At 41.6% G+C, this 22,961-nt stretch overlaps 1 protein-coding gene across 6 annotated transcripts in view; it reads left to right on the top strand.

Annotated features, from left to right (window-relative positions):
- ANKRD27 (ankyrin repeat domain 27) overlaps positions 1-22,961 on the top strand; it is a 56,207-nt gene that overhangs the window by 12,185 nt on the left and 21,061 nt on the right. The window contains exons 1-16 of one of the 6 annotated variants that reach the window (XM_083870176.1): positions 1,508-1,789; positions 2,980-3,235; positions 9,013-9,141; positions 10,317-10,447; positions 11,430-11,540; positions 12,190-12,346; positions 13,868-14,022; positions 14,331-14,390; positions 14,484-14,537; positions 14,627-14,692; positions 14,773-14,849; positions 15,197-15,318; positions 16,198-16,276; positions 17,092-17,224; positions 21,858-21,950; positions 22,751-22,878. In XM_083870176.1, the coding sequence (XP_083726302.1) occupies positions 9,129-9,141; positions 10,317-10,447; positions 11,430-11,540; positions 12,190-12,346; positions 13,868-14,022; positions 14,331-14,390; positions 14,484-14,537; positions 14,627-14,692; positions 14,773-14,849; positions 15,197-15,318; positions 16,198-16,276; positions 17,092-17,224; positions 21,858-21,950; positions 22,751-22,878 (1,379 nt within the window). In that variant the 5' untranslated portion in view covers positions 1,508-1,789; positions 2,980-3,235; positions 9,013-9,128. The other 5 variants (XM_083870181.1, XM_083870178.1, XM_083870179.1 and 2 more) reach the window with 5 other exon arrangements.

Raw genomic sequence — 22,961 nt, 5'->3', positions numbered from 1 at the left:
CCCGCCGCCGGCACTTAACTGGCCCCAGCTGGGCGGTCACAGGGCGGGAGCGCCCGGCCCGGCGCTATAAGCCCTCGCAGGCCCCGCCTCCGCAGGCAGCGATCCCGCGGTGCTCCCGGCCCCGAGCCTGCTCCTCCCGCCTCTGCCCAGCCATTGGCTTCGTGCGGCCGCGCCGGGCCCGCCCTGGACCCCGGTAGGGCTCGGCCGGGGCGCGGGGCGGCGGGGGAGGCGGGAGGCGGCGGCCCCGGGGAGCGGGGAGGCGAGGGTGGCGGTGTGAGCAGCGCTCCCGCCCCGGGCAGCCTGCGGCTCCCACCAGGACCGTCCCGCCGGGCTGGGAGCGGGGAGCGCTCCCGCCGTGCCGTGCCGTGCCGTGCCCCGGGAGCCGCTCGGCCGCGGCCTGGGCGGTGGCGGGGCCGTGGCCGCTCGGCCTTTGCCCGGGCCGGAGCGCGGCGGGGCCGGGCCCTGCGGACACTCGGCCCCGGTCAGTGACCGCTGCGGCAGGGCGTGCGGAGCCCCGGGGTGCCCGGCAGGGCGTGCGGAGCCCCGGGGTGCCCGGCAGGGCGTGCGGAGCCCCGGGGTGCCCGGCAGGTCGGTCCTGCCCGCCCCCCCGGCTGTCCCGTGTGTCGCAGCACCGGCAACGGCGGTGGAGGGGGTCGCCGCTGTTGTCACCCATAGGAGGGGCCGGCGGGCGGTCCGGGGCACCTGCGGGCAGCTCCAGCCCGGTGTGGCACACGGGGCAGTGCAGGAAGCACGCCCGGTCTGGCTGTCAGTGACGATGCTCCGCAGCCGCCCTTGGCGGTGCAGCACGGTGAGCGCTGTGGCACCAGGCCGTGCCGGGCTGGGGGGCGCCCAGCGGGGCGGGGTGATGAGCGGTGCCCCTTGGAGAACTGAGCTGTGTTGTCTCCAGCACCTGCTGTGTCTGCCCAAGTGGCTTCCCCAGAGCTTGCTTCTCACAACATGTGTTATCACATATGCCCCAGCGGTTGCGGGTAGCTGGTGAGTGGTTTTGTGATGCTACAGTCGCCTGAAAAAGCTGTGAAGCCACAAGAGTCGCACAAGAAGGGGAGCATGACCCATTCCTTTATCTTTTATCACTACCCTTGCAAGGCAATGTGTGTTCTGAGCACGATAGTTTGCTTTGAGGAGCAGAGTCCAGGCAGACTGCCTTTCTGCTGCAGAGCCCAGCCTGAACAGTCTTGTCTGGCCTTTGTTCCTCTTTCTGGATTGTGGTAGCTTGGACTCCACTGGCTGGGTTTTTCTGTTCATTAATGTTTTATCTTACTTTAATTTTGGCCCTAGTTCCAAAACCTGCATAGCTTCTGCTGCAGGTTACTTACTGCCTGGAAGAAATGTCCTCTTAACTTTGTGTAGATTATCAAATTACTACTAACTAAACTGAGTAGCTCTGCCAATTTGCATGTTTGTAGCCTAGAAGAAGCAAATCAGTCATGCATGTTTCTTTGTAGGAATAAAGAAACACGGGATGATTTTGACCTGATTGTAAGTGAAGTCTTGTAATTGCCTAATCATTGTCAGGTGGAAAAAGGATTAGCTCTGGGTTTGAATCTGGAGTCCTATGTGACATAAGTGTTAAGCTTATTGCTGACTAAATTATGCATATTTGTGTGTCTGTCTGTTTTAGCTGTGTTAAAGTCTGCCACAGAGCACTGAAATTATGTGAGAACCTGGACATCACTTCTGTGACTGTTTCTGGGGAGGGAGGGAGTATTGGTTCAGAAACATGTGACTGTTTAAACCTGAAGGTAGCAGCAGTCATGATCTGTATCAGGTAATGCCTAAGCACATCTTTAGGTGTGTCATGTAGGAAGAGCCTGTTATTTAGATCAGTTCTAATTTAAGTTCAGCTGCATGCAGTTATACAATTTGCTTAGATTGTGGGAACTCTTAAAATTCAGTTGTTTGCCTGTTGGGCACGATGTTCTGAAAATCCAAGTCTTAATACTGCTTTCAAACAAGATGCTGACTAGCCAAAATACTGTCCTGGGAAAACTATTAGGATGGAGGTAAAAATCCTTAGAACTGACTGACTTAGGAAGCAGGCTAATGAGTCGTAGAAAAAATGTATTTCCTGGTTCTGTGGCAAGGCTTTCTTGCAATAGATGTTAATGACCACGTTCTTCCTGTGCAGTACTCGTAAAACTGCAAAGTATTCTGTGATGCATCTTAAACATCACTAATTAAATGTTACAGCCTTATTTTAATACTTTTAGGTAGAATTTTAGGTAAATGCAGGTTTGTTTTCCTTAAATGGTTGGTAAGCCTTGTCTGAGGGACTTGCTTTTAGAGTAAGTTCATATACTAAGTTTGGTCTGTAGACTGCTGTGGCTTGGGAAAGTTTGAAGCCACTGTGAGGTGAAGAAGGAAAATAAGGGTGAAATACAGTGAAAATGAAATGGGACATCAACCCCTTCCCTCTCCCTGATCACTGATAAATTGTGTGCTTATTTGAATTCTGTGATTTGCTTTTTGCTTGTAGTGGTGGGAGAATTTGATCCATAGGAAGAATCATAATTTATATTGTGGGGGCAGGTTAGGCTGATACTTCTGTATCATGATGTTTACTCTCAGGAAGCTCTTAATTAGCTTAGGCTGTTATGTGTTGCATTGTGTAGCATTTACACCACCAGTAGTGGTTAAAGTAGTTTATTTTGCTAGTTAGAGCTTACTTGCTGAATTCTTTTCCAGCCTTCTTACCCTTACACTGGTGCCTAAATAAATGAAAATATTTGGCTTAAGGAAACCTCTGTGTATTTCAACTCCATAAGAATTTGCCACCCCCTCCCTCCCCCGCCAGAGAAGGGGAGTGAAGTACCAAAGTGCAGAAACCTCTGAGAGCCTGAGGAGGAGGTGACCATAAATATAGCTCAGTGGTATTTGAGGGAAGCATCCTTGTTTGAGAAGCTGTTGTGGGAGCTGTGTATTTGTTGTTAATGTTCTCCCTCTGAATGTTCCTTGTAGCTGTTGATGGTTCACTGAAGAGCACTTGCACTTTGTTCTGGGGCTTGCTTTGAGTGGCTCAGGCTGGTTATCAGAGAAGTAATGCCGCTTCAGTAGTGGCAAGCCAAAGAATGAAACTTCTTTGCAGTCGCTCTGGTAGATTTCTAAACCTGTGAGAACTGGAACTCCAGCAGGATCTACCCTGTCGTGAGAAGAGAATGCAGCTCGTTCCTGATACTTGGCTAATGACAAGCAAGATGTTCTTGAAAATGTTGAAGTAGGTGGATGGAAGTGGGAAGCTTGGCTGTTGAGGGATCCACACATTGAAATGTGCTTCCTCTGGAGGAAAGGAACAAGTGAGGGGAGTGAGTCAAGCCCTCAAGTCTGGGACAAGTGAGGATGTGTCAAAATAGTGCAAATGCACTGTTCAGATACAAAGGGTGAACCTTCTCGCTGCTGCTCACGGGTGAGCTCAGCTCTGGGGTTTGAGGCAAGGCTCACCAGGAGCTGCACAAGGATCTGGTACAAGCCCAGGTGCTGCAGGGTCTGGGGGAGGCCGAGGAGGGGAGCAGTGGTGGCAGGGCCAGAGCTGCCAGGCCTGGAAAAGGCTTGGGGGCTGTTGGGTACAGGCAAAACCCAAGCCATGAGATCCTGGGCCACCTCTTAACCCTTCAGTGGAAGAGGCTTGTACCTGGAAGGGAGCTGCTGAGGGAAATTAACATCTTCCTGGAATGCTCATGGCCTCTCCTTTCCAGACTCTGTTCCATTGCTGTCAGGCTGATGGTCTGGGATGATAAGACTTAGTTTTTCACTGGTTGCTAGTGAGCCTTGAGTTGACTGATGTGAATTCATCACTCTATAATCTGATAATTCAAAGGTGTTACTCTTGCATACTTCCATTTCACAGAAATCAGTACAAGCTGAACCTGAATCTAAAAGGGATAGGAATAGTTTTACTTATTCCCTCGTGGTGAGCAAGGTGTACTGGAATGTGTTAGGTGTTCTTCACAGGATGCTCAACACTCATTCTTTAAAATTTTTAAATGCTCAGAAAAAGAAGTGATCTTCTGCTTGTATTTTGAGGTGAATGCTGATGTAGGGCTCAAGTTCAGATTGTAACTTTTGCCCAAAAGCAGAATAACTGAGGAATAGTAGTGCTGGTAAAACAGGAACTGAGTGGTAACTTGAGTTTTTGGACTGAGTCTATTTAAATTCCCCTGTTAGATTCCTGTTTGCTTGTAAAGAGCTCTAAAATATGCTTACTTTATGCTGTTCCTTCTAAGAAGTGGCGCTCTTAAGGTGTATGGGGAAGCACTTCTGTTTAAAAAAAACCCTAAAACCTCTTAACTAAGAACTGAGGAACAATTGCTTCCTTTTTTTTTTTTTTTTTTTTTTTGTGGAGCTGTGCAGTTTGCTAGAATGATACATTTCTGCTAAAGTTTGTACGTGTATCTATCTGCTACTCTGAGATGAAAAATTGTTTGGTTGAGTAACGAGCTGCTCCTCATTTACTCATTATTTCACTTCAACACTTCAGCAAATATCAAGTTACTGGATTACTAAGCCTTAGTTGTTCCTGTTGTAGTTATTGTGAGCAAAGGCGATATTGTCACGTGAAACTTGACAGTAGTAGTAAAATAGAATTGAGTGAATTTATGCTTCTTGCTCTGCTAATGGATCTGGTTTTGAAGAACATGGCATTCTGCTCCCTTGAAGCTGGATGTGTGTGGAGAGGACCCTGAGGAACTTGATGTTAGTAACATCAGTTACTAACATCAGTGTAACATCCTAGCTTGCTGTCCTGCGGACGGCTGAGGTTACTGAACTTGGCTAATAACTTTTACTAACTTTGGTAGCTGTTTTTACTTTGTTCTGCTGAATGATTATTAAAATGCCATGGTGAAAACAGACTGTTATGCTGCTCAGCATTGACTATGTAGTGTTTGTATACACCATCCCTCATGCTGTTATGAAAGACACTTTCTCTGCAGAATGTTTTGTTAAATCTTCAGTAGGGATGTAGCAGGATGTTGAGAAGATGATGAGCCTAAGGTTTGAGTAAATAGTTGCACAAGTTGAATGTGGCCAGGAGGTAACGGCTAAGTAACAATGCAAATACAATTATATCATCCACTTTCATGGCTGTTTGTATGAATTTCAGAGTACTTCTTAAAAGGAACTGAAACCTGCAAGCTCTGGAAAAGGTTCCTCACTTGTCCATCTCTAAAGGAAAACACTATCAATGAGAAAATGAACTGTCAGAATTTATTCCTATTCACTGTTTCCAGTACCAAAGTAATTAGTCATTGTTTCCATTGTTTTAGAGAAAAGTGATATGCTTAGATTCCATATTTTTCACTTGAGCAATCCTTTGTACCATATTTATATCTTTAGAACTCTCACTCTGCTTTTGATCTGGAAAGGATTAGTCTGTTGTAAGATTATGATTATAGTGTTTTTTAAACTGTAACGTAATGCTTATTAGATTGTCTGATCCAGCTAGCTTCTGTTCTTCCAGCAATTTGAGCTATTTCTGTGTTTACAGGCATGAAGCCATACACTGAAGTGATTCCATTTAAACCTTTTATATAACATTAGTGCTCGAGTATTGCTTTACTGCTCAGCATGATAGAATTTGGTAAACTTCATAGTGAATAGACCTGATGATAGTTTTTCATGAGTGTTCTGTTAAGCATTAATCAGTTCTGGTAATGTGTATAAAGCTTTGTGTATTTTCTATTTTCACTGTAAAGCTAAAGCTGTCCAAGGTGCAGCTAGAAGAGTAAGTCTGTGTCACCCCCAAGTTAAATTAGGTTGAAGATGGATGTTGTGTTCTGCCAGCAGACTCTTAATGGAGAATTCTAATGTGTTCCTAGAATTACAGCAATGCATTAGCCAGTATTTTCAGATGCATTTAACTTTTGGGGTGGAAAGAAATTGACTTTATCTCAAAAATGCCTGAGCTTTGGGGAAGCTTCAGTGTATTCTCTTGAATCTGTAGACTAAAATCCTTTGGTTTGTGTTTGTTTTGTGGTTTGGTTTGTTTGTTTGTTTTATGACTTAAATTGTTTCTATACCCACACTTCTGTCTCTCTGGAGAATACTGTGGGAATGTGATGGAGGGCCAAGTGAATATAGTAACTAAACTGTTTTAGGGTGAGTATTTCACCTTTTGTTTTTCATACCCACATTTTAATCAGGTATGGTAGCTATCCCCTAATGAGATGCTGAACAGCTGCAGGGGTAAGGGAGAGAAAAGGGAAGGAAATTGAGAGTTGTGATTCTCAGAACAGTATTAATGTGGCCAGTGGGGGTTGTTTCCTGCTGTGTAGGAACATTCATGCAGGGAGCAGTGCAGGGTTCCCATCTGCTCTGCTCAAGGAGGGTGACAAACACCTGTGTGAACCAGAAGTTTTACCTTCTCTCCTGGGGTGGAGCACGTCAATGGCACCTCAGGTGCATTACAGTAACTGAAGTGCCAAAATTCAATGTTTACGTGCAGTTTCTTTTCACTCTCTGCTGGAGCTCCAAGTGTGATTCAACCCTGTCTGTAGTTTGGTAGTAAAAGAATCTGTGGCTGCAACTGAGTGTTTAGAACTAGTTGTTTGTGGTGTGTAAGTCATGAACCAGGAATTGAAGATTATAGTTTCAAGCTCTTCCTCTGATGGTCCATCAGTAATGATTCTTCAAGTACTCCAGTTGCTTTTTTTTTTTTTTTTTTTTTTTTTTTCAGGTGCAGGCAGTGTTTTAAGAGGTCAGACAGCAAGCTTCATGAGGTCAGGCTTTCTGTGGGAGCTTCTCTTCCTCACATAAATTTCTTACACTCTTTTTTCCAGAGAATGAACTGTTACTTTAAATTTCTTTCTGATCAAAGCTTGTCAGTGGGGTTTTTTTTGATGGTGAGGTGGAGGATTTTAGATGAGAAGGATTTATGGTATGTGTTCTTTTCCCCTCCTGTTATGGGAAGAAGTCCTTGGACTTGAAGATTTGTTAGGCTGAAAGATGGGCAATAAAGCTGTTAGAGACATTTGTGCACTGCAGTTCCAGCACTGCAGTCTGGTGCTTGGTTGCCTCCTTGTGTCAATATGCTTTTCCTCCTGACACAGCATGTGGTGTTAACAGCTTCTCCATTGCTGTCTTGGGGAGGATCACAGCAGTCTCATCTTCTGCTGCTTGGACAGTTACATTAGTTCACCAAACTAGAGGCAGCTGAAACTGCCTCAGTGGGACAACTGCGTTAATGAAAGCTGGATTTGGAAAGTGTCTCAAAAGACCATGTAATCCACCCTCCCAGCTTTGCTGTGTCCACTATCACTTCTAGTAGAGATTTGTCTAACGTGTTCTTGAGATTTACAGCATGAGAGACTTGATAGCTTTGCCAAGCAATGTGAACCATGTGCTGAACTTCCCTTTTGGAAGGTGTTCCTGGTCTGTAACCTGAGCCTGTTTCCTTCAGTTAAGGCCTTCTTAGATGTGGGAAAAATCCCCTTCACTGAAAGCTTGATCCACCTGTGGGATAAAAATCCTTACCTGCTTTGTGCAGTTCCTTAGTTATAGACATCACTCCCTTTCATGGGTTGGATTCTGCTTACAGGCCTCCTTTGCCTTTCTTACTTCAGGCTCTGCTCCAGTCAGTTTATCTCCTGTGATGAGGACAGGAGCATCCAAAAAAAAAACCATGTGTGACTCTCAAGTCTTGCTGGGGCACAGTATTTTGCAGGTGTGTGTACATACAGCCCTGCTTGGTGCTTGGCTTACACTGAATTGTATTTGCTTATATATACTAATTTGTCACTGAGTCATGTTTGGACTGCAAGCTGCAGTCATTAAGCCTTGGAATTGTGGCCTAGCCAGAGGTTCAGCTGGCAGTGTTTTTTGTAGCTAACTAGTCCTGCCTATGAAGGTGTGTCTCAGCCCTGGTGTGGATCAGCAGTGAGGATCTGTGTTCCTGCAGCAGACCTGCTGCAGGGCTTGTGCTGCCTCTTCTCCTTCCCTCAGCACTGGCTGGGGAAGAAGCCCACAGCTTGGACTTGGATTGCAGCCACCTGCCAAACAATCTCTGTAGTAATCATGTGGGGGAATTACTGGTGATCATCCTGTTTACCCAGACACTGTGGTAGGACACATCATGGATTATAGAATTGGCTGGTCTGAGTTAGAAGGATCCTTAAAGTGCATCTTATTCCTCTCCTGGCTATGGGCAGGGACACCTTCTGCTAGAGCTGTCCAGCCTGGCCTTGGACACTTCCAGGGATGGGGCAGCCACAGCTTCTGTGCCAGAGCCTCAACACCGTCACAGGGAATAATTTCTTTTGATCGTTTAAATCCACCTTCTTTTAGAGGGAAGCTCTTTCCTTTGTCTGAAGTCTCTCTCCAGCCCATTTAGGTACTGGAGGGTGCAGTAAAGTCATCCCTGGAGACTTTTCTTCTCCAGGCTGAGCCCCCCCCAGCTCTCTCAGCTTGTCTCTAGAGTAGAGGGGCTCCAGCCTTTGGAGCATCTTTGTCCCCCTCCTCTGGACTTGCTGCAGGGACCTTGTGCTGGGACCCCAGGCCTGGAGGCAGCTCTGCAGGAGGGGGTCTCACCTGGGTGGGGCAGAGGGACAGATTCCTCTCCCTTGACCTGCTGCCCATGCAGGGGGATGAGCCCAGGACATGATTGGTTTTGGGGCTTCAAATGGAGGTTGCTGGCTCATGTTGAGCCTATGTTAAGTTGTATTTTTTTCTAAGTTCACAGTCTTTAATTACTCAACTTGGTTGGTATTCTGAAGGTGTCAATGAGCAAACATTTTCCTCCCCATTGTGTTAGCAAACTGCATAGCTGTGCTGATATGGAGCACTGGATAAGTAGTCTTTCATAAAAGCTCTTACTATTGCAAGCTTTGAAAGCAGACTGACAATTTTGTCTGGAATTGTGCAGAAAAACTGCTTAGAGGCACTTACCTGTCACTGCCAGACTTCAGTGGTTCAGGCTGGGCTTGTCCAAGCTGTAAGTAACTGGTGATACCTGTAGAATGGAAATGACTTGCAGCTTTAACTGGTTGTATTTGTGTTTAGCTCTCTAAGGGAACTCTGCTTGTGCCTGATCAGAAGGAGGGAGCAGAGCCCAGCTCAGTTACCAGGCTGTAGATGAGCTGATAGCACGGCTGAAACTCAAAGGCTATCTGGAATTGATGGGAACTGGGGGTATGTTTTTCCACTCCCTCAAACTGCCATACAGGGAGCTCACACTGAGCAAATAATGTGCTAGGAATAATTCTGCATTGAAGGAAACAGGGGGATACTGATTGTGTAAGGGTGGTATGCTCAAATAAAGTCTCTGGCTGTGCTCACCCTTTGTTACTATATACAGCTGCAATTGCATGAGGAAATTGTGCAGCTTCTGTTGATTACTAAGGGAACCTGCATGAGGGGAAAGATAGAGCAAGCTTGTTATTTAAGCATTTGTATGCCTGTTAGTCTCAATTCTTGTTAAAAAAAAAGAATTCTGAAGCTGTTCCAGGAGGGACTTGTTAGGGTTTTTCCTGCCCTCGTGTATGATGTGTTACAGAGAATTGGAACTGAGGAAGTGAGCAGGTGAAGGTCTGATTCCTTAGGGATCATCTTCTCCAGGGCACTGTGACACCTAGTGACACATTTCCAATGTTTACAGGTTGGATTTTCACTCTCCAGTTGCTCTTTTGCTCTCTCTTCAGCCAGATGTTACTTACCAGCCTGACCTCAAATCACTGAGGCTCTTTTCATGGGAGTAGAGATGACCACAAATTATGATAAATTTCATGGTGGCTTTTTAATTATGACATAGCTATTCATATCTCCTTGGTGTACCTCTAACTTTCCCTGGAAAGTTGAGGATTGCCTTACATGAGGGTTTCTGTTACACTGTCTGGGTGTCTCATTAGTGTGTGTGAGTAATCCTTATACAGGTGAGTTTTAAGGCTTACATGAGCACAGTGCAAAAGCGTCAATGTCCTGTGGTGCAGTAGAATCTGCTGTGAAAAAGCTGTTACTTTGTCTCTTGGCTTTAGAACTCAGCAGAAGTTAGTTTGTGGTGATAATTTTGGTCTTAACTTCTCCTCTCTGATATTAACAGTTAGACTCCAACACTTGGAAGGCCTAAGGAGACACTGAGGTTAACTGTGTGACTGGAAATGTAAAATAATGAAAAAATATTCTGTCTGAACTACTTCTAAGTAACTGTAGTTAGTAGTTATGCAGTGCCATTGGCTGCTTACATCAAAACCTGAAACTGTTTTTTCCTTTTGGACAAGGAGAATCAAACTGCCCCTAGGTATTCCCAAGTACTATGTTTAAACAGATACCATGTATGATACATCAGCCATTCTCCATATGTGTTTTAGAACATCTCCTTGGAATATCTGAAGTCCATATGGCTATGTATGATGAAGATATCTTGAAAAATCCCTTTTATTTGGCCATTCAGAAGCGACGTCCTGATCTATGCAGCAAAGTTGCAGAACTCCATGGTATTGTAAGTATGAAAAAGTGTATTTAAAAGCTGCTTACTGCATAGTAGCTATTTGAATTTAAACCATATGTCTGGTATGAAACATGTAAAGATTAGTTCAAGCCTACAGAACTTGGAAATGAAGCAGAACAATTTTTAGTTTAAGTTGCATGTTATTTACTAATATGGACCTCTTGATATATTAAAAAAATAAATGGATATATATACAGTAAAAAGCTAAGGTTGGTGTTGTTTCTAAACTCCACAGTAAACTTATTTTCTATGAACTCAAGTTACATATTCTCTCACAAGTTTATAACTTAAATGGGATTGACCTTTTGGCATGCCTGGTGGACAGGCAGTTACTCATTTGAGAGCAGTTTACATAGCACAATAAAATGATTGAACTGACCTGGAATAAAAACTCCAGTCCTTAATATTTACTAATCTGACCATTTTGCAATTAATTTTCATTCACAATTAAGTGTGTGGAGACTTGATTAACCATGGAGGTTATTGTTACCTGATGATAAAATTTGTTTCTAATTAAGAATTTGTCCCAAACTGTCAATCTGTTGGTCTGAACCCAAGATGTTTATCTTAGATCTTTTTCCTTCTGATGGATTTTCGTTTGAGTTTGAAAATATACTTCACTTTCTTATTAGCTGCTTAATTTTAAGTGATTTGTTGTCATTTTAAGTAATTTGTGGCTGGTGCTAAGTAACTGAAAATTTAATTTACTTCCCTTAGTATTGTTTACTTCAGTTGCATCTGTCAGTATTTTTCAGATAAGTTACTAAGTGAAATTTCTGGGTTAATTATCACACAATGTGTCTAGTGCTAACCTTTCCTTTCTATATAAATAAAAGCACCTATAGTTCCTATATGTTTACCGTAAATATTTATAAGCCTGCTTTAATAGCTTGGCTCTTAAGGACAAGAGGTGTTGATATATAGCTGGCAATACATGGTATTTTTCTTTAAAGCTTGATTTAACTTTTTTTAGGTGCTAGTTCCATGCAAAGGAAGCCTTTCAAGCAACAGTCTTTCTACCTGCCAGTTTGAATCTTATGTTCTGAAGCCACTGGAAGAAAATTTTCAAACCTTAAATGGAAAGGTATTTCTGTTTTATATCTGAATGTAGCTTGGGGACTCTCCAGTAAGTGATTCACTGCTGCTGCTGACTGATGGTGTGAACTGAGGGTTACAGGAGAGGCAAACAGGGCTGACACTGCACAGGATCCCAGGTTTTTAATTTCTAATTCTGCAGTACAGTCTGAGAACTTGGACATACAGCCTACACTAGAGATAGTTTGCAGGCTGCCATCTGGATCTTCCTATTCCGGATGTCCTCACTGGAGGTGCTGGGGAAAAGAAAGCCAAGTGTGAGAAATACAGACAAGGTGCTTTTCTGAGGCTGGGCTTAAGTCCTGATCTTAAGCTGTTGGTTTTTTTTAATTTCCTTTCTACTAAAAGTGCTCTAAAATCTGCAAGCAAGACCTCGGTGATTGTCTGAAACCTCCCCTAGCAGTAGACTTGTAAAAGAAGTGGCTGTAGGCAAGGTTCTGCCAGCCATTGCACAATGAAGGAGCCTTTGTTTTAGTGTCAACACAGCATGAAAAGGTGAAATTTTTCCAATTTGGAGCTTTCTTGCCTTGCAAGTTTCTCTTCTCTCCCTTGGAAATGTAACTATGCAAGGCAGAAGCCAAAGAGTAACTTTTTTCTGGCAGAGTTTCACACTTGATCTGCTCCTTGTTTTGTTTCAGGAGATCTTCATACAAGGAAACCTCATAATTCTAGGAGCTGGATTTAATTGCACTCTCTCAGTACCTGTTCTCTTTGAGGAAACCTTTTACAATGAAAAAGAAGAAAGCTTTAGTATATTGTGCATAGCTCATCCATTGGAAAAAACAGGAAGCTCAAGTATGTATTGGTGTCAGTTTGGTTGGTGCCTTTGCACAGTGAACAAATTATTGTTTGATGTGCTTAATAAATGTTGCTTAATAAACTCACTCTGGAAAGTGTTGGCTTGGTTAAAAGCCCCTGGCATTTATGAGCTTGCTGGGCCAGATGTTGGTGTGCTGCTACAGAGAAATATCAAGTTGCTTCCAGGAAAACTAATGCTGAGACTGGGGCATAAATTAAGAATCATCTGTGGAATATTTATTACAGCATGATTTTTCTTAGCCGTGCTCAATTTAGTGCTGACTGCTTAAAAAAGGGATTTAATCCTAAATGTGATCATGTGTGTCTTGAGATTTAAGGTGGATGCACAAAAAAAAAAAAAAACACAACCCTGGAGAGGTAAATTTTCGTGCTAACTTTGTAGAGGAAAAGAAGTTGTATGGCAGAGTTAGGTAGCAACCTCCTGGTGGTGACCCAACTTACAATGTTGAATGTTTCAATTTTTTTCCTGCACTGGAAGTGCTCCTTAAGGCTGTGACACTATTTTCCAGACCACTGTCAATACTGTGATGGTTAACAGCATGTCCATGTGAACTTGTGTAACAATCTCTGTTTACTAATTAAGAAGAGAAGCTCCTTAAGAAGCTTAGAAGCTTCAGCTTTTTCTGAAATAAAAACATCAGTCTTCCTAAATATATAAGAATAATTGATATAAGTGAATGCAAAGAGAAGTAGTACTAGGGTAGTGTGAAAGTAGTACTGTGAGGGGAAGTATGGAAAACTTTCTGAAAAAAACCAAAACAACCCAGCTGCCATTCATGTAGTCTTTAATTCTATAAGTGTTAATGTATAGCTCAAAAATTATTCTTGTGATATTCTTTATAGCCATTAGTATATTTATATCACAGTCTTTCAGAAGTGAAGGAGTTTCTCATTTCAAAAGTAATTTGAAAAGAATTATTTAAGCCTCTTATTAGCTGGCTGCCTTTGCAGATGAAAGAGTTGCTTAGAAAAAAAATTAAATTCTAAGTGAGGGATTCATTTGTTTTATTCAGAAGAAAAGTGGATTTGCTTTAATGATGCTTCCTGTAACTTTGTTCGCCCATCCAGAGAAAGCGTGTCTAAATAAAGAATAGCTTATGTAAAAGTCCAAGATGGGATTTTTGCAGCTCACTTAAAGCACCCTGACTTCCTGCATGGGCACTCTGTCAACACTGTAATGTGCTTTTCTTCTGCTTTCAAGCTTGACTTATACAACTCATAAGCTGAGTGCATGTGGTAATAAATTATCCCAGTGTAAAAAAAACAAGTGAAATCTATTTTAGCTATTCCAAATAAATACTTGACATAAAAAGCAGAGGAGCCTGCTCAAATGTGGCACATTAAATTGTTTTAATTAGAGGCAATACCTCTAGTTCAAGGTGCTGTGAGCTGAGTTCATGTTTCAGTAAACACAAGCTGCTGTATATGTAGGGACAAAATGTATTTTACCATACATACATATTAAGCCTATGTGTTAATTCTTGGCTTTTATTTTAGGTGAATCTACAGCTTCATCAAACTCCTATTTTCTTAAAAACATTGAAGATGTTAGAGTGTTCTTGGGAAGGCACTGTGAGAGACTTGATAAATACATAGGATCTTTCTGTAGAACATTTAAAGAACACGAAAGGAAAAGCCTCCGCCACTACATAGTCAGTATCTTCCTTCCTGGTGTCTAATTTGCTGAATATCATTCGCTTCACTGCTGCTCTTATCTTTGCCTTATTGAGCTTTTCTGGGTCAGAGTAGCCTAGAGTTGTGAAAGGGGGAGGAGGGAGAAGTGGTAATTGACATTTAAGAATTTCACTATCTGAGCTGTTTGGTAAATCCAATTATTATTGCTAAAGCTCTTACCATACTGTACACTGTTGAGATAGGGAAGACTTTACTTATTTAGGCTTTTTTTCCTACCAGTCCCATTAGCCTGAATCTGATGGCTTTTATCTTTTCTCTCTCCTAGGATTCTGTCAATGCACTTTATACCAAATGTCTGCAGCATCTTTTGAGAGATTCACACTTGGTAAAGACTTACTCCCCTAAATCTGTAGTAGAGTGTTACTTAAGCAATAAATTATCTGACTTTCTCTTGCTGTTTATGGCTTTGCTTTTCTAGAAGATGCTTGCAAAGCAAGAAGAGCAGATGAATCTGATCAAACAAGCAGTTGAAGTAAGCATCTGAAATGAAGGAAAATAATTAACAGCAAGCTGTTTTTAATTCTCCTTTTCATGCCTAAAATACTGGGTTTTTTTCTACAGATGTATATCCATCATGCTATTTATGATCTTGTCTTCAAATATGTGGGGACCATTGAGGCAAGTGAGGTAAGTTTCTTTGATTGTTACATATTAGTAGTGATGTTCATCTAAGGCATTTTAAAACCTGTTGCCTTTCTATTAATTAGGATGCTGATTTTAATAAAATCACGAGGAGCCTTCAAGACCTGCAGCAGAAAGACATTGGAGTGAAGCCTGAGTTCAGGTGAGAGAGATAACTGTTGATTCTTTGAAAAGTCGCTGAGATCCTGTCTTAAACAGGATTATGCCAGCCAAAAAGTGTCTTCCTTCAGACACAGCAAGTTTTTTAATATTTTAATTTGAGATGTAAAATCAAAGCTTTGCAAGTGTCATATGAGGATAATCTTTGCCTTGATGTTGTCTCCTTTACTTTTATGTTTTTAAGCCATCTACAGGTGCAAATGTAGGTGCACTTGGAGTAGAAGTGGGAATATTTTGGAACCATTCTTCAATTCAGCTCTGAATAAGTTGGGCTTTGGGCATCCTGCAGAAGAACTCTATGCTAATCATTCCTTTCTAATTATTTTGTAGTTTTAATATCCCACGTGCAAAGCGAGAACTGGGTCAGTTGAACAAATGCACTTCCCCTCAACAGAAGCTACTTTGTCTGCGTAAAGTCGTACAAATTATTATGCAGTCTCCAAGCCAAAGAGGTCAGTAGTTAGTTCATAATTTTAAACTTTACCAGCACACACAAAGCATTTCAGTATATAAACAATTGTTTGGATAGTGCTTGGGGATCAAACACAGTTGGGCTGGAGTCTCCAAGGTCTCTGAGCAGAGCAAAAGGGAAAGGAAGTCAGGTATATGTGTCAGCACTGGTTCCTGTGGGCTGAGGTGGAGTACTGGGTTGGCTTGTGTGTGTTTTAGCTTGGACATGTAGGGAGCTCACATCTGCCGGGACACTGAGGGCGATCCATTCTAAACACTGGAGATTGCTGCTAGGTCATTCTTGTGTATTTGTCCATGCTCCCCTTGGCATCTTGAAACAGATATTCTTGAGATGCATCTTTTGCACAATGCACTGTTGGGTGGGGCCAAACAAATGTGCTGCTGTGGATTACAGAAATTATTCTGTGATACAAAAGAACAATCTGCTTAATTTGGCATTGAAAAGAGAAGATACTTCTACAAACCAAATAGAGTAGTAACACAGTGAACTTGTGCTTTCCCTACTTCATCTCTTCTTTTCTCTAGGAGGACTGCTAGGTTATGGGAAAATATATCAACTTTGAGCATAGTCTTTGCCCTCAAGAATTTCAGAACTCTTGAACTAATGCACTGGCTTTTGCTGTGTGGGAAGGGAGGGATGCTAGTCAAATATTGCAGTGTGTACTGCACCAACTGTATCTGTTTGCTGCTGGCAGACTATTTCAGTGAGAGATTGAGAACATTTGGGGCCCTGCCCTGGGCTCTCCATGCATTCTCTGCTAGTAGAGCTGGCCTTTAGTCTTAAGAGGCAGAACTTTAGAGTTATTGCTCTTGATTTGAACCGTGACATGACTAATACCAAATGTGAATTCTTTTTTTAGTTAACATGGAAATCATGTGTGCAGATGATCTTCTCTCTGTTTTGCTGTATTTGCTTGTAAAAACAGAAATCCCAAACTGGTATGTAACTGTTTTGGCTATACAGAACTCCTTCCTACCATCTTGTGTAGTGCTGCTGTAGGGACAAATGTAATAACTTCCTGAAAGTTTAAGAGGTCCTGTTGAAATGCAGAAAATATTTTATAGGACAAATAGCGAAGAAGTGTTATATGTATAACTAATATACAGGAGTGTGCCTTTGTTTTGATTCGCAGCCTAGAAAATAGTTGTAGTGGGAGGCCATTTCTCGACCAAATCTGTGTGTCAGTACAGCCTTCACAGTGGTTCTCTCATCTGTGTTGGGAGCTGTGACACCTTGATGCATTTCAAGATTTGGTGCATTTCTTACAGAGGAACTAGATGTGAATGTTTAATTAGTTCCTGCTAGCCTGCACCATAGTCTCCTCATTTCATTTTCAGTACAAGTCTGTCTAAACCTCCCAGCTGCACCTGAACTGATTCTCAGTGCTGTTACATCCTGGATCTCAGAGATCAGCATTTGGCCTTTAACTTGTAGCTGTCACTGTGGTGCTTATGGTGCTTGCAGCATTGCTTCACTCACTTCAAAGATGTTAATCTCTCACTATTGTCCTTATCGCATCCTTTGTATTCCTTGTATCCAGTCAATAACTTTTCATTGAATATTTAAGAGATGAGTAGATTTCTAATCACTCTACGAGCTCAGAACAGCCATGGTGCTGGCCTAACAAGCTTTCTAGAAGCTTTTTCCCAGCTCACACCTATTGTCTGCCTGGATTGCCTATGATGAGCTGCAATGTGCCATGCTGGTGTCTTAGTTTTAGTGGTTCACGGCTTTAACTTCTGTTTTTCTCCAGGATGGCCAATTTGAGTTACATAAAGAACTTCAGGCTTTGCAGTTCAGTGAAGGATGAGCTGGGATACTGCCTGACCTCCATTGAGGCTGCAATAGAATATATACGACAAGGCAACCTCTCTGACAGATCAACAGTAAGCTACTTTTAAAGCCTGTCAAATGCCTTGTAGCTTGTATACGATAACTTGTAGTTCTGTGTACTGTTGTGGGTTTAAGTCCAGCCAGGGGATACAAATAACTAATGTGAGAATTTCCTTTTCTTGCTTAAAAAACAGAGTTGAGGTGACTATCTGAAGCAAATACTAAATTTACCGGAATGATTATAATGAACTCCTAACTGCATACCAATATTTGTTCATTGTATACTTCTTGAGGAAGTACTTAAATGTCAAGTCTGCCTCTTCATATGGTTAGATGAAAAATGACAGCACTGTTTTCTACAGATGGGTCTCCAGTATGTTAATTTACTGTTTGTATTCTACCATGATTCTGAAAGCAGTGCAGTACTTGGGAGGAGGCACAGCTTAATTTTTTGTGTAATTTTAAAGAACTTAGCTGTGCTAGCAGAATGGAGATAGCAGTGTAATTTAGAATTATTCAGTAAATCTTCATACTAGAAAAATTCCATGTGTTTGTAGTGCAGGTTACAATGCTGCACTGAATTGATGCTTGGAGGGGGTGCAGGGCTGTGATAAGGTGCTGTTTGAAGGTTAAATTTGGCTCTTGGGATCTCTAACCTGGCAGGGGCAGAAAATTTGTGGATGCATGAGAGATTTCCTGCTGGGCAACTAGGCCTGCTGTCAATCTGGTCAATCCCTGCAGGCTACTCAAGGGTGATGCTAATGTGACTTCAGAAACTTCTATAATTTAAGAACTTTGTAGATTATTTAGTCAAGGAATCCAGTCTTACCACTCCTGTAAAATTTTCTGCTGTTGTATAACTAGGTTTTCCTGAGCTGATGTGGAAGTCAAAAGAAGTGAACTTGGAACCAGAGTGAATTCAATGTGTCTCAGCCTGTCCAACTGCAAAACTCTGGAATTTAACTGCAGGGGCCAGAATAATGGTTCAGTGTGCAGGGCTTGGGATGGGACAACCTGGAGCACAGTCTTAAGAGCACTTAATGTAACATTTTGGCCTCTTGCTGTTTTTGGTTTTGTGCTTTTCTGGGATTTTCCCATGAACTTGCTGTGCAAGTTTGTTTTGTACACTCAAAAAAAAACCAAAAAAAACCCTCAAATCAAAAAACAACACTTTTGTATTGTGTAAAGAGTGGTATTTCTTGTCTGTAATTGAATTATATTCAAAAAAATAAAAATGTTAGTTTAAAAGAAACAACATGTTATATGATTTTGCTTCCTGCAGTCACTTGGCTGTCATTCACAATCAATATACAAAGAGCAAAGCTGGTGCTCTGAAAGAAAAGTGAAACCAAAGCAGAATTGTCTTCCACAACAACACCAGCAAGCTAAGACAGAATATACTGCTCTTAAATTTCCAGAATAAAGACTGTTTCCCTGTTAAAGGCCTATCCCTCTTGGTGTAGCCAAGGATAGCAGCTTTTATACTGGATTGCATTCAAGTGTTGTAACTGAAGTGCCACTTCCATTATGGTACTATATTTCTTTGGGAGGCACGTGTCTTGAAAGATAAGATAAACTATGTATTTGAGAAGTCTAAATGAGATCTTCAGTGTCTGCACCATGAGAAGAGCAAGCCATAAGTGTTTCTGCCCATACTTCAACTGGATCAGCTCCAGACCTAGAGAACTTTATCACTGTAGGGTGAATGTGCAACACAAAGTCCTCTTGCATTGCCTTTCCTTGGATTCAGCCTGGCTGGAAGGCAGCAGAACCCTGAGGGTGGAGTGAGGGACAACTTGCCCTTAACACAGCTGGAAAGGAAAGAGCCAGACCACCCTTTTCTCCAGGGTAGGAGAAGGTGGCACACAATGAGGAGAGAGACTATGAGACAGAAATGGAAAAAGAATAGTGTGGAGGTGGAGGAGCATTGCTCTCCCTTTGTAAAGTTACCAGTTGAGATATTTCCTTTAATCTCTGGTAAAGGAGATGAACTTGAAGCAGCAGCAGCAGCTGTCATCTTGCTGCCCTGTGATTTCCTTCTCCAGATTGTGCTGGAAGGGGGTGTGGGATTGAAGTGAGCAGGAGCATTGCTGTGCCCTGGGGCTTCATTACAGCCCCTTATGTGGTTATGCTTAATTTTATAGCTGGCTTCAGATGGAGCTGCTGGCAGCTGAGTAATGCTGCTGTCCAATCCCTAATGAAGCTTACTCCAGAAAGAAACTCAGCAGGGAACTAATGTACCCTGTGGGATAATGGGCACGTTCTCACCCTCATGTCAGTAAGTGAATTGCACTCAGGACTTCTTGCCAAATCCCTTCACCCAAGGTCATGCAAGTCTTAGTGAGACACTTTGGTTGTGGGGAAGAGAGGAGCCTGTAAGGCATGAGAGAGTCAGTTCTATTTTCTGAATTGTCAACATCATTCAATTAGAATTCCTGTTAATAAGTATTGGATATTAGCTCATTCCTAGGCACAGCTAATGTGTGGTAAGATTCTAGTTCAGAGGGTCCAAGTGAGGTGTAAAAAAATAGGGAGTCAGAGGCAGCCATGAGGGAATAGGCAGTATTTTGTTTCATGTATAATAAGAAGAGCTTGAGATGGGGCAATGATCCCTACTCCCCCTCCCCACCAAACACTTCATTAGCCTTAGTTTGTGTTCAGGAGTTCTTCTCCTGGCTTCTGCCACCTGTATTTCCTCCAAGTCATCAGCTGTACTCTGTGAGAATGACTTGGTATAGATCATTACACAAGTACACTCAGGTACAATAACTGCCTTTTTCTAAACATTGTAATATTAGATAAAAAAGGTTATTAATGTTTAGGGGTGTATTTTCTAGACAACATACACTTAAAGTACCTGAAAGTTCCACTCAAAGCAATCTCTTTTGAAAAGAAATACAGATTCTTGGGTTGTTAGTAAAGCTGGTACAAGTGAGTTCTGACTTTGAAGGCCCAAATTTGCTTAATCCTTCAGTGAATATCTGACTCTCGTCATTCCATATTTCACTATTGAAGACAGGTGGTTTCACCTGGGCTCTTTTTATTTTGATTTACATAATAAATATATAATACTGCTACTTTAGGGTTGCTGTCTCATGTGACTTTCTTAAAATAATGATTCCACTTGGGGAACACTTCTCTTGATGACACACACTGTGGAAGGAGCAGCTCTACAGTAGTTCTTGCTAATGGTTACTTAGATTCTCCACAGTGGAAGTATAAAGCTGTCTGTGAGCATCCACACTAGAAATTCTGATTAGACATTAGGAACTTGTACCAGCAGTTATATTTTTGATCAAATATTTTTTAGGGAAGTTATTCCTGTTCATAGTGAAGAATCTATCCAAGGAGACTAGTGTTATAAGCCTTGTAATTCTGAGAAGATATGCTTGGGAATCCTTAGCTGAAGTACTGAGATTTGAAAAGATTGGTGAATACTTGTCACCTTCATGTATCTAAATACAAACAATTTCATGTGAACTACAGAGAAAAACTTTCATCTCCAGACCTCACAAACAAGTTTTTAATGATGTTATTTGTGGAACTCTTAAGAGTTTTTTTGGACAGCTTTGTGAGAGGCATCTGTGTTGATTTTGAAACATGAATAGGCTAATTTCTAGAAAGTCTGAACTCAACCGATCTTGTTTATTTGCAGTTTATGAGACTCAAATTTCATGCTGACTTACTAATGTAAGAGTGGAGTCAGGCTGGTTTTGCTCATTTACATCTGGTCTTGACAGACTTTAATTGCATAAGCCATAGCCCAGATCCTGAGTGGTCGAAGTTTGCCTGATACATGGGTGTGTGTCTTAAATGCAGTGGTTTTCTGTTTTATGGAGGCTGAAGTCTTTCCATTTCTGGAGAGCCATTATCCTACAACAGCACCACTGCCAACCATAAGCAGCTGTGGATCAGAACCAACCACGTGCAGAAGTTTCCATCTGCATTCTTAGAAAGTGTTTTCCTTAGGTTATTTTATTTCGTGGGAGGGTCAGCTGCCATCTCAAAATCCAACTCCAATTTATCATTTTCACCTGCTTTTAGAGGCATTTATATTCTTTAGTGCATCCTGAAGTGTATCTTTAGCCGTCTCACAGAATTAAGTACTGATGCAAGGGTTGCAGCTGTCTCTGCTTAGCTCAAACCAAGTAGGAAATACAACACAGATGGGTCTGCTGCAGAGCAATGCTTTGCCTGGTGCAGTCTTTTATTTTTCAGCCAGCAGCAGAGTTCAGGATTCTTTGAGTCAGAGTTGTATCTGGGTCATCTTTTTTAGTAGCTGTCAGTAGACATCCTTTATGTGAATTTGTCTTAATTTCTCCTCTTGAGAAAGCTGTGTTGTACCTCTTACAGTTCACACTGTCTTTGATATCTATTTTTTAGTTTTGCTGTGTTCTTTTTTAGATAGTACAGCCATAATTTCATTAATATTGATTCACAGTGAATTTCAGTAAAGGAATATTCTGGTAAACATCTGCTTAGTATTTCTATGGGTGCCAGTCTTTTATGTATCCAAACCTTAAAAGTGATTCAGATTTTACATGTGTCTGATAATTCATATATAGCAAATAAGTGTTAATATTTTTTTAAAATTAATTCCATTGTTAAGGTTCTGCACTTTAGCCTGTAAATGACTGTATAGATAATCAAACAATCTATCTATCTATCTATCTATTTTATTTTCAGGAATCTGAGAGTCTGTGTGACAAGCTGCTCTTAAGACAAAGGATGAACTTGTTGTCCCAGATGTCTGCTGCACCAATAGACTGCTTGTTTAAGGTTAATAACTTTTATGGCAGAATATGTATGTATTTGAATGTTTCATGTTTATATCCCTCCCTTTCTGCAATTTTCTGGAATGTAATGAAGGGTTAATTACATTAGTAGTGTGAAAAGTGTTTTAGTAGATGCTAAAAGTGTCTTTTGAATTGAGTACATTTCTGTGCCAAAGCCTTACTAACATAATAGAATCTTACAGATTTCAGCACATGTTATATGAAATATAGAAACAAATGAGAATGAAATGCTGTTGATGTTGTGTGGCCCATTGAATGCACAGATGTGATACTGCTTGTGTCTAACAGTTTTTACTGCTTGAAATTGGAAGAGTTTTCTGAAATAATTTAAATGTAGTCACCTGACAGCTACTTCATATTATCTGTTAATTTCATGGTGTCATTCTAAAAGAACTTTGCCTATAAAAGGACACAAAGCAGAGCTTCTAATTATATGTGTTCACAGCTTATGGCTGGAGACTTAGTAATTTTATAGACATGTTTTTGCACAGAGGGAGCTCAATTTCATGATTGAGTCTAATGAGGACAATAGGAATTGTTTTAATTTTTTTATAGAAAGTGAAGTAAGCCAAGAACAGTTTCTTTTAATGCTGAGTGCCCATTAGGGGGTTTTGTGCTGTGACATTGTTCATTTCTGCTTTCTAATGTTTGAATACGTCTTTCATAATTGGTTCCTTTCATCTTGTGCTTCAGTAAATTACTCTTGGCTTTTTTTTTTTTTCTTAAAGAGAGGCCTTCTCTATTGGTTTCTCATCCCCTCTTCTCTTGGTTTATTTTTTGTAGCACATTGCTTCAGGTGATCAGGAGGAAGTGGAGCGGCTGCTAAGTCAAGGTGACAGTGATAAGGACACTGTACAGAAAATGTGTCACCCACTGTGTTACTGTGACAAATGCGAGAAGCTGGTTTCTGGGTGAGCACTCTTCACCCCACAAATGCATAGAAAGCTGTGTAGAAGCCTTTAGCTAAGATTTGCTTCAGAAAGTATGCTGCTTT

Source organism: Zosterops lateralis (assembly GCF_965231275.1).
Source record: "Zosterops lateralis genome assembly, chromosome: 12".
NCBI classification, from domain to species: Eukaryota; Metazoa; Chordata; class Aves; order Passeriformes; family Zosteropidae; genus Zosterops; species Zosterops lateralis.
This window is presented reverse-complemented; position numbering and strand designations above follow the sequence as displayed.